General features: G+C 41.6%; 1 protein-coding gene across 1 annotated transcript; it reads left to right on the forward strand.

Annotated features, from left to right (window-relative positions):
- Positions 1–768: 768 nt before the first annotated feature.
- p3h1 (prolyl 3-hydroxylase 1) lies at positions 769–16,450 on the forward strand. Its single transcript, XM_087840487.1, has 15 exons — positions 769–1,351; positions 3,537–3,689; positions 4,113–4,302; positions 4,460–4,591; positions 7,141–7,280; positions 8,929–9,018; positions 9,128–9,180; positions 9,276–9,403; positions 9,494–9,621; positions 9,761–9,856; positions 12,145–12,295; positions 13,224–13,341; positions 13,466–13,541; positions 15,442–15,582; positions 15,914–16,450. The coding sequence occupies exons 1-15, from the start codon at positions 887–889 to the stop codon at positions 16,370–16,372; spliced, it is 2,520 nt and encodes an 839-aa protein (XP_087696613.1). The 5' UTR covers positions 769–886; the 3' UTR covers positions 16,373–16,450.
- The last annotated feature ends 1,920 nt before the right edge of the window (positions 16,451–18,370 follow it).

Genomic DNA, 18,370 nt, shown 5'->3' on the forward strand with positions numbered 1-18,370 from the left:
TTAAAATCCTCTGTTTCTCTTTATTGTTTTACTATTTGCGCAAAGTTATAAATAAATACAACAAAAATAAAACTACACATCGTCTGCACGATTCGATGATATTCTTTGACCAGCTTAAAGCGGTGGAACAGCGATCTTGATTAAATAGAAGAATGTTAAGCTTTACAATATACTGTGACACATTTCAGATGTACTGCCCATCATGCTGTTTGGGAATTCTCTTCCAACATCCAGCATCACAGCAGTACAACTTCATTAACAGCTTCAGTCAGACACGTTGAAAACTTTTAAAAAGTACATTTTAGGCCATTGATGGGCTCTATCAGTGGCCTATAATACGATTTTTAGAGTTTCTCCACAGACTTCAGGTTTCTTTGGGTGCCGTGTCTTCTCCTTGCCTCACCAGAACCTCACTGCTGTGTTCCTACGCACCAACAGCTGTATTTGGGAGCCTGTGAAAGTGTGAATGAGGACAATTCCGAACAGATCCATCAGTGGAAAAAAGCAAACAGTTAAAAGCACAGTTTTCATTGGTTAGTTGCCTTTTCTCGGATTTTTGTCAATAAACTTTCATACAACCAGACCTTTTCAGAAATCTGTGTCATTTTGTGTTTATTCAACTGGTGAAAATATTTTGCTCTGAAGCTCTGAAGCACTAAACCAACTCGCACTATATGGAATCATGTTGCATACGGCTGATGCGTATGCATATGCTTAAGGATGAGGGGTGGGGGTGTTGCCGAGGGGGGCTCCGCCGCTCAAATCCCACCTCCAGTCAAGCTCCTGGTGGAGAAAGGAGTAGTAACACCTCTCTCTGCGTACCGGCTCGTCGTCGGCCACAGGTCCAGGCTCAGGTCCCGCTGCAGAGCCCTGACACTTTGCCACCATGGAGCTCCGTTATGCGCTCACATTCCTCTGTGTTGTCGTGGTGCCTGCGTGCACATCGGACACTGAAGTGAGCAGCCACTTTGTTTTGGAGCCTTATGATTTCCTCTTCGACACGGCGGTGGAAGCTTACTATAAGGGGGACTGGTTATCGGTGATTCTGAACATGGAGAAGGCTCTCAAAAACAAAGCCACTTTGCGCAAAGTTAAAGCTCAGTGCCGCCAGAGCTGCGCCAACCAGACCGCTTTCGGCGAGCCTTTGGCCGGGTTGGGAGTTCCCATACCGGGGACCGGCTCTGTGGAGGACCTGGGCTTCTTCCAGAAAATCCTGAAGCGGGCCGACTGTGTGAACTCCTGCGAAACTGAGAAAGTCGGCGCACCAAGTTTGCATCTCGTCAGCGAGGAAATAGAGCTGGAGTTCAAGAAGAGGAGCCCATATAATTACCTACAAGTGGCGTATTTTAAGGTAGAAGACGATGCTGGCAGCTGCAGTGTGGCCTGTCTCTCACTGCACACAAGCTCGCTTTGCTCTAGGCGAGCTAGGACAGTAGAAACTTTAGCACTGATTCTTTTTTAGCCTGTAAGTTAGAGCTGATGTGGAGCACATTACTGTTTTGCCCCAACCCCCCAAAACCAAGACAACCATGCCACGTCTTAAGGTGGAGTCAGCTTCTGCGGGGTGTGACGTTAGGACGTGAAATTGAGCGCTTTAAAGGCCTAAAATTTTATTTTCAAAAGCTCCTGCTGGCAAACCACAAACGCTTCATCTGTGAAATAAGTAGGGGCTAACAATTATTTCTTTTCTTATTTTTTTGAAGACTTAAATTCGTTTTTAACAAGATATTTTTCCAACTAAGCAAGTTAGGGGGCGTAAAGATGAATGGGTTAGTGTGAAAATAAGGATTTATTTTCTGCTCTGATGAAAAATATTTTCTATGAAACTGTGTGTGACATGGCAGAGGTGTGCGGGACAAACGTCAAACAGGAAGTTGGCCCCTAAAAGCTCAGGCTGAAGAAAATGTTAAAGTTAGTTTTTATCAGAAAGTCATAGAGCTGTCATAACTCATACAGTACTGTGCAAAAGTCTCAAGCCACGACTCATTTCTTCATATACTTCAAGGAAGAAGTAGGTGCAGTTATTCAGTGAGCTGAGCAAACACATAAGGAAAAGTGGTATATAATATAATGAGTTTGTGTAATTTGAAATTCAGTATTTAGTATGACCATCTTTATTCTACCACAGAGCCTGAACTCTCTTGGGGACTTTAAAAAAAAAAAAAAAATCATATCTTTAAGTAGTTTTCAGGAGTAGTTCTCCGGGCCTCTTCAGGAACATTCATCAGTTTTTTAAAGTACCCTAAAAACTGCCTACCAGGTTTTCATCTTTTGGGGAATTAACCTTGTTGGTGCAAAATACTATTTTTACATCTGTCAAACTGTGTTATTGTTGCCATTTTTTGTAGATTCAACTAAACGAGTGGGACTAAATGTTGTGTTTATGAGAGTGAAAATGTGTGAAAAAGCAGCCAATGTCTAAAGAAAACCTTGGAAAGGTCTGGAGACCTGCTGCTCGAAACCACTTCAAAAAAGCCTCATAAAGAAATGAGGGATAGCTCAGGACTATTGCACAGTGCTGTATTATGCTTACCTATGAGTATGATGTACCACTGCAGGAAAACCAGAAAAAATGGCTTCCTGTTTTCAAGTTCGGTTGTTTTTAGGATGTTGTTAGGTTGTTAGACTATTTTGTAACCCACTAAATCCACACAACTGCAACTTGGGCAGTTCAGTCTGGCCTTACATTAGTACGATTCACTTACTTGTGATTTCATTGTAATATATATTCTGAACTTTTGAAATTTTTTAAAATCTGAGAAATAGGACTGGTACTATATTGCTTTACTACTCTCAGCAATCAAAGCCCTTTCCTACTAAAAGTCTCAGTTTCTGTTTATACAAGGATATTTTTCCTATGCCTAAATACTTTTAACCTACCATGATCAAAGTTACACTGTGATGGATGCATCGGGGAAAACCTGGGCTTCAGTCTTGCCAAAGAATCTTTTAAGTCTTTCTACCTACTGAGCTGCCTAAACGTTAGCGTTTCAGATAGTAAAGAGTAAACTGAAATCCACCCCAGAAAATGTAAAGATAACAGTTTGGCCCTTATGGGTAACCTGACCAAAAAATGTGTAGATTTAAAATGATATTGTATCAAAATCATTTATAGCAGATTAATTACCCCCAAAATAAAAGCGAGTGAAAGTTGACAGACACCGCCTGAAGTACCTGTACAAAACATACGATAAGAACGATTAAACATAAATATGTAACATGTAACATAATTAGTTAAAATAATAGTCTGTGAACATTACTGACGTCTCAATATGTCAGGATCAATATTGACTGGTGTATATAGTTAGCTAACTAGCTAACATTTGGAAAGTAAAGAGCAACTACTGGGCTTAGTGCACCAAAACAAAGGTAAAATCAGAGTAGATTAAATGTATTCCACTAATACATTAACTAACTGTTAATGTATCTGTGCCTACATGAGATATTTTGATACCATGTTAGCTTGCACGAGTTTTCCAGTTGAATTAAATAGAATAGAAAATAAGCTTGTGTATGTGTGTTCTTCTTCCTTTCAGATCAATAAGCTGGCCAAAGCAGTAGCAGCTGCCAACACGTTTTTCCAGGCCAACCCAGATCACATGGAGATGAGACAGAATCTGGACTACTACAGGATGATGGCAGGAGTACAGGAGGACGACTTCAAAGATCTGGAGGCCAGGCCACACATGGTGAAAGCAAACTCCGTCTTTGATAATGCTGTTATGTTCTTGTAGCCTCATCCTCTGCTGATTGTCTATAATTTATCTACAGTTTATTTTTATTGACATTTCATTAGTTTGGTCAGTTAAGTCAAATTAAGGAACAGTCAGACGATCCCCTGTGAACTAGCACTTGGTGACAACGAGAAGGAAGAGCTCTCTTTTAATAGGAAGTGACTTCCAGCAGGACCAGGCTCAGGGAGAGAAGTCATAATCAGCTGGAGGGGAAAACAGACGAGAAGAAAGGAGGGCATTTTTCTTTACACGTTGCCACATGATGCAGTCTCTAACGATGATTCAAGCAGAAAGATTTAAACTCCTTCGTCTGCCTGACTGACCTTGAACAGATGAAGCTGACTGTTGCAGTAGCTGTGATGTGCCCTCTCTCTTCAGGCCCAGTTTCTGCTGGGAAAGAGCTCCTATAGTGACGACTCCTTCATCCTGGCGGCTGAACACTTTGAATCAGCCGTAGATGAGTACTTCATAGCTGATAAGGAGTGCAGAGTTCTGTGTGAGGGAGCCTACGACTATGATGGATACAACTACATGGAGTACAGTGCAGACCTGTTCCAGAGTATGAGTGGTGAGGCAGCATATCCTTGGCTTGTGAGCACTAAAGATTCCAACAGAGCTGAGAATTTGATGTGAAGCTGCATGCAAGGGAGACATTTGTATGGCAAATATGAAAAATAGGCTGCATGTGCTATAAATACTTGTATAAATGTGTCTGTGTCCCTCAGACCACTACCTGCAGGTGCTGAGCTGTAAGCAGCACTGTGCTGTGGAGCTGGCCTTAACTGCTGGCAGAGACAAGCCCTTTGAGGACTTCCTGCCTTCACACTTCAACTACCTGCAGTTCTCCTACTACAACAGTGAGTGTCACAGTGCTTTCTATAAGTCAGGTGTGCCTGCATCCACTGTCCTTAGCAACAATGCAGAAAAGAAGTCTAAACTATGGCCTCATATACACGGATCATCTGTTTGACGACTTTAATAGCAAAAACACAGACCTGCACCTAACATGAATGAGATTACCTCTTAAATAAACCAAATATTATATGATAATAGATCAGCATTTATTGCTGGACTCTGAATGGAAGTAATTCATGTGAATTTCTTTGTATTTAGTTTTCAATTGATTTGCAGTTTTTGCCCATTTGTTACAGTTGATCACAGATTAAAAGATTATTGCACATGATTGTCAACACTGACAGTAGAGTGATTGCTGTTTTATCATTGTCTTTATGCACCAAACCTGCTTTGAAGAGCCCAACTCACTGCAACTAAGTGCAATCATTTTGGTCATGCCACATTTTTTAAAACTGTTCTGTGTGACTGTAGACTTAAAGAGCTTTTTGGTACATATGTTAAATACTTTAACTATTTATTAGGGGTGCAACGATACTCGTATCGATATTGAACCGTTCGATACAGTGCTTTCGGTTCGGTATGCATATGTATCGAACAATACAAAATTTAAAATTTATTTTATCAACTTTTCTCCTGACAATGCTGTCTGTGTCGAGCGCTCAGTGGATCTGCGCTCCACAGTGCAGCCTAGGCGGAGTAGTCAAACGCAGATTCACTGAGCGCAGGGCAAGCTAGCGAGACAGAAGCTAGGCTCGTTGCAACATGGCAAATTGAACCTCCCCCACCCTCATTCAGATCTGGCGTTTGGAACTATTTTGGTTTTCATGTGAAGTATGACCCTGAAGGTAAGCGCGTCATGGACAAAAGTAAAACAGTATGTTGGATGTGCCACGCAATGCTCAATTGATGGGAACTAGTGAGTTAGCGCAGTTAGCTCGCTGTCCAGCCCCACACACAGGCGATCCGCGGTAGCTTGTTAACGGAGATTTGCCGTGTTGTGGCGTTAACGTCATTTCAGATTAACGCTGACAGCACTAGTGGGAACACAACGAATATGACAGCACATTTACGCTGACATCATCCTCGTGCAAAGACAAGTGGAAGCAGACAAAAACAACAAGCACGCATGCTACAAACTTTACCCGAGTCATTTAGACAGCCGTTAGCACATGATTCTCCTTATGGGGACCTGATATGTTTAATATGCTGCTGAGAATATAGCCCAGAAGAAGCTATAGTATAGCTTTTATTTTGGAAAGAGCCATTTCTCTGTAATAAACTCTCTTTTCCAAAGATGAGTGATTCCTCGATCAGATAGATTTATTATTTTATCCCTTTGTTGTTTCAGCAACATTAAATTTAAAAACTGTACTTTTGAGTTAAAATATATATTTATAATTTTAATAAATGACAAATTAAAAAGGCATGAACATTTTTTTTTGTATTGAAAAAATATCGAACCGTGACACCAAAGTATCGAACCGAACCGTGAATTTTGTGTATCGTTGCACCCCTACTATTTATATAGTAAATAAAAAAGAGAACATTCTCTTGTACTTCATGTATTTATAATGTATTTCTTCAAAATTAACCAAAAGAATTGCAGCGTTTTATGTAAAATTTCATATTATTATATTTTACTTCTCCCTAGTGGCAGCCTTTAAAAGAGCAATATGAAAAATAACCCTGTCCTGTAAGAGTTTAGGCTCTTAACCTCTGAACTGCTGCAGGTTTCTTCCTGTTAAAGGAGAGTTTTTCCTTCCCTCTGTCACCAAAGTCCTTTCTCTGTTTTTACTGTAGGGTCCACCTTACAATATAAAGCACCTTGAGGCGACTGTTGTTGTATAAATAAAACTGAATTGAACCACCAGGTGACCACTGACCAGTCTCCGTATCACACCAGGTTTTGTTTTAGCCACCTGCCAAAGAGGCAAATATTCTGAAACTATAAGATGTCATGTTAATCATTGTTACATTGTTTTTTTTTGTTATAAGTTCTTCCACGTGGTTGTTCCAAACTTAGCATACTAACTTCATATAGCAGTAACACAATGAAGGTCTTTAAAATATTTTCACACTTTCTTCATAATTTGATTTCATTTTTTGAATGTTTAACAACACGTTTAAGCTAAAACTTGTTGGGGCGACCTTGGCTGTAACCGCAAGGTCGCCGGTTCGATCCCCGGGCTCTCTGTCCTGCTCGTTGGGCAAGACACTTCACCTACTGCCTACTGGTGTTGGCCAGAGGGGCCGATGGTGCGATATGGCAGCCTCGCTTCTGTCAGTCTGCCCCAGGGCAGCTGTGGCTACAACTGTAGCTGCCTCCACCAGTGTGTGAATGTGAGAGTGAATGAATAGTGGAATTGTAAAGCGCTTTGGGTGCCTTGAAAAGCGCTATATAAATCATTATTATAAAATTCTTCCATTCTGTAACTTTAGGGTCCCCTGTAGGTACAGGATGTCTTTAAGAACAAGGATATATGCTGTAAATCCAACAACATCCTTTTTCTTCACATCCATGATTCCATGGATTTTTGTCTTTTCTTTCCAGCTGAGAAGTACGAGAAGGCCATAGAGTGTGCTAAGACCTTCCTGTTGTTCCACCCTGAGGACGAGGTGATGAACCAGAACCTGAACTATTACTCTGCCGTGCTGGGCGAGGACAAAGCAGCAGCCATATCAGCCCGACAGGTACAGTTACACTGTGTTTAACAGAGGCTTTCGACCTCTACTTCAACCTCACCGCGAGTGCAGTTATTCTTAGCAGTGTGTTATCTTAATCCTTAGTGACCAGCAGTAAATTAGCCTGAACAAAGTGTGGTGGCAGAAAAATGGTCTTCATCAGCACTCACGTGTACTCAGGGACACATTAAAAAAAGGCTCTGGTGGTGATCTAAGCACATAACTGTTTGCTGATTCTGAAAAAAGATTTGAGCTGCCCTGGGCCCTAAATGTCCACATAACACACTATTTAAAGTGGGTTATTATGGTTATCCATCACTACTAATGACTAAGTGATTATTTCCCAGGTGGAGGTTTCCGGCCTGTGGCCTGTGTTTTAGAATATAAAGGCTCCAAAGGTAGATGCAGATGTATTATTACACATCCAGACACCTGTATCCACAGCCTGACGGTGTGTGTGCACCATGAGAGCAGAGCTGCATGAGCTCCAACACACTGCAGCCTAAGAAAACACCCTCAAATCAAAAAATGCTACAAAAGCACAGGAGATAAAACAGAAGCTGAACAAGCACAACACAGATTTGCTCTTTGAATGCATACATCACCACTAACACGCGTCCATCAGAATCATTGTAAAAAAAAGCCCAGACCAATTTGTTCCTACTAAAATAAAGGAGAAGAAATCATATGACCCCCTATGAGCAAGCACTTTGGCGACAGTGGGAAGGAAAAACTCCCTTTTAACAGGAAGAAACCTCCGGCAGAACCAGGCTCAGGGAGGGGCGGGGCCATCTGCTGTGATTGGTTGGGGTGAGAGAAGGAAGACAGGATGAAGACATGCTGTGGAAGAGAGACAGAGATTAATAACAGACATGATTCAGTGCAGAGAAGTCTGTTAACACATAGTGAGTGAGAAAGGTGACTGGAAAGGAAAAACTCAATGCATCATGGGAATCCCCCGGCAGCCTACATCTATCGCAGCATAACTAAGGGAGGATTCAGGGTCACCTGGTCCAGCCCTAACTATATGCTTTAGCAAAAAGGAAAGTTTGAAGCCTAATCTTGAAAGTAGAGATAGTGTCTGTCTCCCGAATCCAAACTGGAAGCTGGTTCCACAGAAGAGGGGCCTGAAAACTGAAGGCTCTGCCTCCCATTCTACTTTTAAATACTCTAGGAACAACAAGTAGGCCTGCAGAGCGAGAGCGAAGTGCTCTAATAGGGTGATATGGTACTACAAGGTCATTAAGATAAGATGGGGCCTGATTATTTAAGACCTTGTATGTGAGGAGCAGGATTTTGAATTCAATTCTGGATTTAACAGGAAGCCAATGAAGGGAAGCCAAAACAGGAGAAATATGCTCTCTCTTTCTAGTCCCTGTCAGGACTCTTGCTGCAGCATTTTGGATTAACTGAAGGCTTTTCAGGGAGTTTTTAGGACATCCTGATAATAATGAATCACAGTCGTCCAGCCTGGAAGTAATAAATGCATGAACTAGTTTTTCAGCGTCACTCTGAGACAGGATATTTCTAATTTTAGAGATGTTTCACAAATGGAAGAAAGCAGTCTTACATATTTGTTTAATATGTGCGTTGAAGGACATATCCTGGTCAAAAATGACTCCAAGGTTACAGGCTGCTGCTGACTTGTAATCCCTAGGTGGTGAAACGGTACATTCAGCAGTCGCTCCTGGAGAAAGAGCTCCTCTACTTTGGTTATGAAGCCTTTGGAATCACTTTTGTAGATCCGGTAAGTGTAACTCATTTTACATCTCACCACATTCTGCACTACTTATGACGCTATATGCTGGGATATAAATAAATGTGATCTTTGAATTCTCTGTTATTTTTGCTTAAAGGACTCGTGGACCCCCGACGATGTCATGCCTAAGAAACTGAGAGAGAAACAGAAGTAAGACTAAGAGCACCGCCACACGCGCGCAGGTCGAGCATGAAGGTGCACTTAAAGTCAGTGTTGTTATCTGCGTGTGTGTTGCTGTGTCTCAGGGCTGAGAGGGAGACTGCAGCGAGGATCACAGAGGAGATAGGAAACCTGATGAAGGAGATTGAGAATCTGGTTGAGGAAAAGAAGAAGGATTCTTCAGAAATGACCAAGATCATAGTGCCACAGGAAGGTGAGCGTTTCAGAGAACCGGGGTATAAAATGTCAGTCTTGTACAACCAGTCTTTACCCTCACGTCTTTAACTGTGACCTTATCTTGTAGACGGCGCTCTGCTGTACAGTGACATCAAGGTGACCATGACATCCAAGCAGCTGAATGGCTCCCAGCGGGTTTTGCTGGACGGTGTGATCACGGATGAGGAGTGCAGGGAGCTGCACCGTCTCTCCAACGTGAGTAGCCCCAAGGAATAAAGTTCAGTCCGTGTCAGCAAAGATTTCCTCACATCACCTGCATTCTGATCGTGTCCTGTATGTGTGTTTTTCAGCTCGGTTGTTATAGGAGTTGCTTAACGTTGCATTGATTTCACAGGCAGCTGCTCTAAAAGGCGATGGCTACAGAGGACGACCATCCCCACATTCCCCCAGCGAGATGTACCAGGGAGTCACCGTCCTGAAGGCTGTCAAGGTCTATAAAGCAGACTAACAGGAAACCTCCAAATAAGAGATGCCAACACAAGCACAGACTTTACCTTTAATCATAGCTACGGAAAAGATCAAAGCCAGTTCTTTATGCGGAAACAGAAAATACGTTTTTTAGTCTAACAGCAGACTTTTTCCACATTTCAGCATCAAAACAACAGAACATATAGGTTATGTGCTCGAGTTGGCGGATGAGAATAAACATGTTTGCAGCAGGTTAATATAGAGACTCACCTGTAAATCTTACCTGATGCTTATTGGTTCCAGCTGTTTGAGGTAATTAAATAGTAGGATCCAAAACGACACGTGTGACTCAACACGTCAGTTACAGTGTTGCCAACTTAGCGACTTTGTCGCTATATTTAGCGAGTTTTCAGACCTCCTAGCGACTTTTTTTCTAAAAAAAGTCGCTAAAAAAAGACGTGAAAGACATTACAAAAAACAATAATTGCTAAAAGAAATTTAATTTGTAGTTCTAAATAAATTCTAAATGCATTTAGGACGTTTTTTGCTCACTTTATGTCTCGTCCACGATGTTATTTCTCTCTCCAGCAGCGTAGGTTACAATTACATTAGCATGACCAATTATGCAAATTAGGTGATGACGTCATTTAGCGACTTCTAGCGACTTTTAGGACAACCAATAGCGATTTTCCTTGCTGAGGAGTTGGCAACACTGGTCAGTTATTGTCTACACAGAGAGGAACGATCACTTAGAACTAGGGATGCACCGATACCACTTTTTTAGAAACGAGTACGAGTACTTGCATTTCAGTACTCGCCGATACAGATACCGAGTACTTAATAAAAACATGATTTAAATTTGCAGGTAACAGCTTTAGTCCTATAATTTCACAAAAAACAAACAAACAAGGGACTAGTTTGGAATTAAGAACATTTATTTAAAATGAAAAGCATGTTGTATGCAGCATATTACAGAATAAATAATTATAAAAAAACAAAATTTAATTTTAAATTTGTTCGTCTGTTTCTCTGTTTAGAAGTCTCACTAGCACAGTCACAGCTGGGATGACATCAGAGGCTAGTGCGTCGTAGCTGCTCACTTTTTTAGTTAGTTCCTCAAAGGGGGCGTGGCAACAGTCGTCTCCATAAGAGCCCATTGGTGAGCGGTGAGATAGTCGGGGAGTTCGTGCTCGGACACGCCCAGCACTCGCTTTTGCTCAATGAGGGACTGGAGCATGTAATACGTGCTGTTCCAGCGCGTCTGTACGTCCTGCTGCAGTCTCTTTATTGGCTGGTTGAGCTGTCCCTGAATGTCCTCGAGGCGGGAGTAGGCTAAGGCGGAATGTTTAAAATGCCCAACTATTTTCTGTCCCACTGCTGTAGCATCAGCTATGCTCCTCTGTGCTAATAAGCGTGGGTAAATAAGCGTGGGTAAACTCTTTGTACTCGTTGTTGTGTTGGGATTTTGGTGCTTGATTAAATTACTTGTGTTAAATGCGCTACCTTTAGAGCCTCCTCTGGAAAATTTCGCTGAGCACAATTTGCAGTCCGCCTTTGTTGTCGCGTCTTCGTTCACTTTGAAATAGTTCCACACGGCTGACTTGTCTCGCCTCGCCTTCTCCCCACTCTGAGCTGCAGCCGGGGCCTAGGGGCGGGCACTCGGGGCCTGTGATTAACCCCTTACATGCCACTCAAACATAGACAGGTCTCAGACCGTGGTATCGGTTCCCGGTATCGGGGGACTTTTAACGAGTACGAGTATACCCGATACCGGTATCGGTGCATCCCTACTTAGAACCTGACAGTATATCACTTTTTCACGACATAATTCAGTCCTGTGAAAAACTGTTGATTCAGTAGCTTGTAGAATTATATTTAGCAACAATAACTTGACGTAATTGTTTGATGTATTATTTTATCAGCATCTCACATGATTGTGGAGGAATTTTGACCGACTCTTCTTTATAGTATTGCTTCAGTTGATTGAGGTTTGCAGGCATTCGTTTATTCACAGCATGGACCAATCACCACCCCTTCACCACCGTGCTTGACACTTTGTACGATGTGCGTGTGCTGATAGCCAGTGTTTGGTTTTCTCCCAACATGTCGCTGGGAATTCTAGCCAAAGATCTCCACTTTGGTCTTGTCTGTCCAAAGAACCTGGAGCTTTGCAAACCTAAGACGTGTTCTCTTTAGAGGGAAGATGCTCTTTCCTGGAACACTTTTGTATTTATAGTTCTATATAAAAACAGACTCAACATTGTTTTCCTCCTTGTCCCGGCTTTTACATGGTTTTTCTGCTTCTCACAGCTTGGCCAGGAGGGGAAGGTCCCTCTGAAGAGCGCTCGTCTGTTCTTTGACCTCAGTGAGAAAGTGAGGAAGGTCTTAGAGTCCTACTTCCGTCTGGACACTCCACTCTATTTCACATACTCCCACCTGGTCTGTCGCTCTGCCATCGATGGTAAGCTAACCACTGACAGTGTGTCATTTTTTCCCCAACCCTCCCAAATGATCTCGTTTATCTGTTAGATCTGCTAGGACATGCCCGTCCTGCCCCGCGCTACTATATAAATGTCACTGTAGACCATTGTTAGGTGGTTGCCAAGTAACGTGATGCCATTGTAACATATCGTATATCTAATAATAGTTGATTTTTGTCAATATAAATTAGATGCTACTGTTGTGAAATAAAAATCATATGATGGTTAGACAGGTAAGTGGCAGTTGGTTGGTGGTTGCTAGGCAACATGGTAACATCATAATGTGTTACATAGATAACAACTTTCAGGGGTCTAAGATGCACCTGTGCCATGTGTTTGGTTGCTCAACTCCTCATCGTAGAGCTGGCAGACAGACAAACAGAGATTTAGTTTGTTACTTCAAAGTCCTGGACTGAAGAAGTCACTCGGATGAGTGACGAAATGTTTCTCCCACTGAAAATGCTACATCCAGATGAACAGAAACCTTTTGGGATTTTCCTTACTTAGGTGATTGTGCATGCATCAAGACATAAAATCAGCAGACTGCAGCACGAGTGGCAGGAAGAAAAACGCATATTTGTTTGATTTTTATCTACCCAGCATGCAGACAACTTTGTAGAGAAGAACCTTAGAACACAAGTAAAATTCAGTTTTATTTATGTAACACAAAATCACAATAACAGTTGCCTCACGGTGCTTGCAACAAAATTGTAACTGTGATGTAATAACTGAAGTTAGTGCAGTAAAATATACTGAATTCAGTACCATTTTGGTCTCCACTACCTCCTGACAATAAATACACAAATAAACATATTTAGCTGTTGAATTCTCAGCTAGCTGCTAATTGTTTTTACAAAGTTTTTGGGCCTAAATTGTCCAAATGTTCTCTCTGTGCTCCTGTTTGTTCAGAGAAGCAGGACGGCCGTAAGGACATGAGTCACCCCGTCCACGCCGACAACTGTGTGCTGGTTTCTGAGGTCAACGAGTGTGTAAAGGAACCTCCTGCATATACTTACAGAGACTACAGGTATGGTTACACACACACACACACACACACACACACACACACACACACACACACACACTTTCTGTCTACACAACCCACCCTGATGACAAGGACCGGCTGACCTCCTGGTGTCTCACTCCTGCAGTGCCATCCTTTATTTGAATGAGGACTTTGGAGGAGGAGAGTTCATTTTCACAGAGCTTGATGCCAAAACAGTGACGGTAAATATATATCTGATGTTTTTTCCTTTCTTTTTTAAAACTGTAAAGTTTTCTTTCAGACTGCTTTATTTTAGCTGCCTCCAAACGTTTTTATTTATTAGTTTTTTTTGATTTATTAATGCTAAGTTAAGTTAATGGTTAGCAAGCAGCATCCATAAACTGTGTGTATATCTGCAATTTATTGCTGAATAAAACACTAGTAAAACAAACTCTGACTGGCTATGGATGGAAGAGTTATGAAAAAAAATCACCCCAGTCAGAGTTGTTTCAATCATTCTCTACTGCTTATCCTTATCCCATCTCTAACCCTATCCTAGATGGGGAAACTGTCCATAGGGATCAAACATGTGTTTGTCCCAGGCTGTAAATGTGCTTTAACTGTAAGCTTGTGCTGTGTTTCCATAAGGAGTAAAAGTCCCACAAATAACTCTTTATGCCCGGAGCAAAGCCAAGCCATGAAGTCCAAGGAACTCTCTGTAGACCTTTGGAAAGGGTAAAGCGTTGGGTGGTCTCAGTTTTTGTGAAATTTAAAAGTTTGGGACCTCTTGGACTCTTTATAGAGTTGGCAGTCCGGCTGTATTTTGCTAACGGCATTTAAATCTTAAAGCGATCACGATTCCTTGGTGGGATTGTCTCTCGCTGTTACGGAAAATGACAGTGGGCTGAAGTGAGGAGGAATGCTGTAAAACAAAAAGATGTCCTTTAAGAAAACCTCACAATGAAAAGTCTCGCACATTTAATAAAAGTATGAAATTGTCTAAAATTCAGCTTGGATGGGTCACCATGGGAATTTCAGCACATAATCTTGCTATTTCCCCCTCTACACTATTTTAGATTTGCCTGGTTGTTTTGGCTTTTCTATAGTTTGTGTAAACATGGTAATAGGATTCTAATTAGATTCATTAGCTTTATTAACAGTTGCACCTAAAAATACAAAAATCCCTGATGCATAGGACCGGCAAGTGGTTAATTTAGACCAGCGGTCTCCAACCTTTTATGCGCCACGGACCGGTTTATGCCCGACAATATTTTCAAGGACCGGCCTTTAAGGTGTCGCGGATAAATACAACAAAATAAAACTAGTACCGGTACCGAAAAAAAGATTTATTCATAACACACGTGAAAAGACCCAGGAAAACCGAGTAAACAATAAAAACAATAACAAAATAACGCTGAAAACCGGTAAAAACCCTGAAAACCACACATTTCACACCTGAGCCTCAACTCTCGCGGCCCGGTACCAAACGACTCACGGACCGGTACCGGTCCGAGGCCCGGGGGTTGGGGACCGCTGATTTAGACCTATAATTACCTGTGAAAATGGCATATACGAGACAATTACAAGGCCTTTCACATTAATAAACACATCTGGATCATGTAGGGTGCACATTTTGAACTCACGTTAATGTGCTTACTTTTAAGGAGCACTTGATGTGCACGTCTTTTGCAAATTTAGTATTAAATTTGATGTAAAGTGAAATATGCACTTAAAAACACTGACATTAACTATTGCTCTAACTATAGACACCTGAAGTTGCTCTAGAAGGCAGAGATCAGAGAATGGGGTCAGAGTTTACTTTTCAGCACTTTAATGACCCTAATCAAATAGTCGTGACAGCACTGGAGTTGCTTCATGGCAGATGTTTGACCTTCTTTAAGGGGCCCAACTAAAAAGCAGGAATTACACCCTGTGGAAAACCTGCACAGAGATCTAAACTGTTAATTTTAATGAGGTTCCTGTTATAGATTATTACGTGTACATGTGGACAAACTGCTAAGTTTATCCACAGGGTTTGACTGAGAGAGTCTGAATACTTTTTAAAGCCACTGTGCATTTAACAAAAATGCATTTTTAACCACATCGCTGTTGATTGTGTTGCGTGGTGTGTGTCTTCTCAAGGCGGAGGTGCATCCAAAGTGTGGTCGTGTGGTTGGTTTTGGAGCAGGGAAAGAAAACCCCCACGGTGTCAAAGCTGTCACCCGGGGCCAGAGGTGTGCTGTTGCTCTGTGGTTCACCTTGGATCCTGCTCACGAGGAAAAGGTAAGGAAAACCACTGTAACCAGATGTGAGCATGCATAGGCTTTAGGTTTGGGTCTGTGTGCAATCTTTTTAAACAACAACTTCTTCCAAAATGGAGAAAGATGGGTCAGGATTTAGTGCATCAGACTATTTCCACAAAGTTATAAAGACAGCCTAAGATGAAAACAGTGCACACAGTCAGTTATTGCTGTGCAGAAATATGAAACTCAGCTCTAGATAATGATGTTATGTTTTCTGACTGCCAGCACAACTTCAAAGAAAATTTGTGATTCACACCTGTTCCTTGTTTCATTTTGCAGTCTCCCAAACATTTTCTTTTTTTGTCCCATAGGAAAGAATCCAGGCTCAGGATTTGCTGAAGATGTTTTCTACACCAGTGGATGCAGAGTTCAGTAAAAATGAGGCCATGCAAACCGAGTCTCAGCCGCTTCCACCAGAAGCTCCAGCCAGAAAAAAAGAAGTAGGAGAGCAGAAGCTCAAGCTGAACACGTCGGGCGATGCACAGACTGACCTGCTGAAGGATGCGGGGGAGGCGAAAACAGCCAGTAAAGGAACCACTAAAACCAAAGCTGCGCCTAAAACAAAGCCTAAAGCTGGAGATCAAACGAAGGCAAAGACGACAGGCAAAGTTAAAGCTGCTGCTGCAAAAGATGGAAAACAGACAGCAAAAACAAAAGCGAAGCAGGGTGATAAACAGAAAACAAAACCAGCCGCAAAAAAGACAGTAAAAGCAGTTAAGAAGGACTCCACCTCAGCACCAGACTCTCAGAGCAACAAGGAGGAATTGTGATCAAACAGCCACTGTTTTCATGTGGGGCCAGCTACTGTCTACTCTGTGGGTGGTTAAATAAAAAGCTGTGTTACAAAATGTTATTTTTCTTTAAATACATTCATTATTTTGGTATGAGTATGTATAAGTATGTGGTTGCTGACAATCTCCCCTCTGTGATTCCTTTTGCCCTGTGACAGCTGTGATAGGCTCCAGCACCCTGTGACCCTGAAGTAGATAAGCAGCAATACATTGATGGACAATCTTCACATGTGCCCACAATCACTCTCTAAACATGTGTATTTGGCCCTAGCTCTGAATCGTCTCACTTTAAACACCCATGTCTCTGTTTTACTTGACTGGTGATGTCATATGAAACCTGGCATAGGTGTGAAAAACCTTCATATCAACTGCTCAAATAATAAGTGATGTTTACAATATATCCCTGTTGCAGTACTCCGGACAGACACTGGATGGCAGCACAGACGCATTCTTGAGTAATGTGACGCTGACACTGAGCTGCAGCAGTTTCACTTTGAGTAAGAGAGTTCCACAGAATCACTGCTGTGATTTGTTTTGCACCTCTTAAAGTTCAGCAGATTTCTCTCCTGCGTCTTTATAAACCAGCAGGGAAAACTGCAACCTGAAAGAACTCCAAACATGCTGAATGTTATTGCTTTTCCAAGTTCGGGTGAGTTCAAAGAAACATTCTGTGTTTAGCAAAAACATGTTAAAACTGTATTGCAGTGTATGAACGGTGCATTGTCCTGGATAGTGAAGCTTAAACGTCCAAGAGAGGGAACAGAGAGAAGGCACCGGGACATCTTCAGTCAAGAAAACTCCATGTAGGATCCTTATCAAATGGATCAAGGCAATATAGTTAAACCATATTCTTTACTTTTGTGCTAAATGAAAGCAATGTTATCATCGGCCATTAGCCAATCAGCTCCAATATCCATGTCAAGTACTGAATTATCCTACATGCAACTTCAGTTTAGTAATTTAAGACCGTTTTCAAAGCATAATTCAAACTGAGGTAAACCACCTCACAAAGCTGCATCTCTACACACACGATGTAACTCAGTGCTGCCTAAGTCACTGCTCTTTCTTGGTTTATGGTTTGAAAGACTAGCAACTGCTGTGGTTTGACCTAAAGAGGATCCCAATACACAAATAAACAAAAACAAAAGATGAAATACTTTGAAACAGATAACACACAAAGCAGTTACTTAGCTAAGACAATGTGTTGCACTTCTACAACTATTTCACAGAATATTATTTCATGAATGTTTTGCTAGAAATGCTTATACCCTACTCCAATTTAGTATACCCTGGAATCATTAAGAACACATGACTTAGAATGAAGCATGTTTGAATTGGAGGGTCCACAGCTGATCTGTTAACGGTGCACAGAGCCAGGAGCCAGAGTCTGCTTTATCTGGAAGCCTGAAGCCCCAAACCCAGACTGAGATGAGGATAGAAGAGACAGGCAGTGCAGGAACAATCACAACAGACTTTTTTTTTTTTTTTTTTACTTTTTTGTTTTACAACACATTTTTCAGAACTCATTTTTCTCTCAATTTAATTACAGTAAAAAAAGGTAAACACGCAAGTTATTGCAGCTTTAGTACAGCAAGATAAATATCAGTCACAGTGGAGTCAGTCTGACCAGAGATTTCACGTCACGTTAGAGATTGTAGCTCCACAGCAGACTTTTCAGTCATGTACAGATGAATTCTGAATACACTTTTCTAGTGTTTATTTGTTAAATTATAAAGTCATATATATTCGAATATGCTCCAGCCAACTTCTTCCATTCTCTATTTTAGAAATATTACATGACGCATCCTGAGCTTTAGAAATGCTGGTAAGTGAACTGTGTAACTTGCTTTGGACAGGGTTGGTTTGCTTTCTTATGCTAGGCTGCCATCAGCAGCATCATATTCACTTCTCTTTAGTGTAAACCTCATTAAATTGTCTTGAATACAGTAATAAGCGTCCATTCTAAAATACCGATCC

This window comes from Neolamprologus brichardi, chromosome 5, assembly GCF_056152115.1.
Source record: "Neolamprologus brichardi isolate AB-2024 chromosome 5, ASM5615211v1, whole genome shotgun sequence".
Lineage (NCBI taxonomy): Eukaryota > Metazoa > Chordata > Actinopteri > Cichliformes > Cichlidae > Neolamprologus > Neolamprologus brichardi.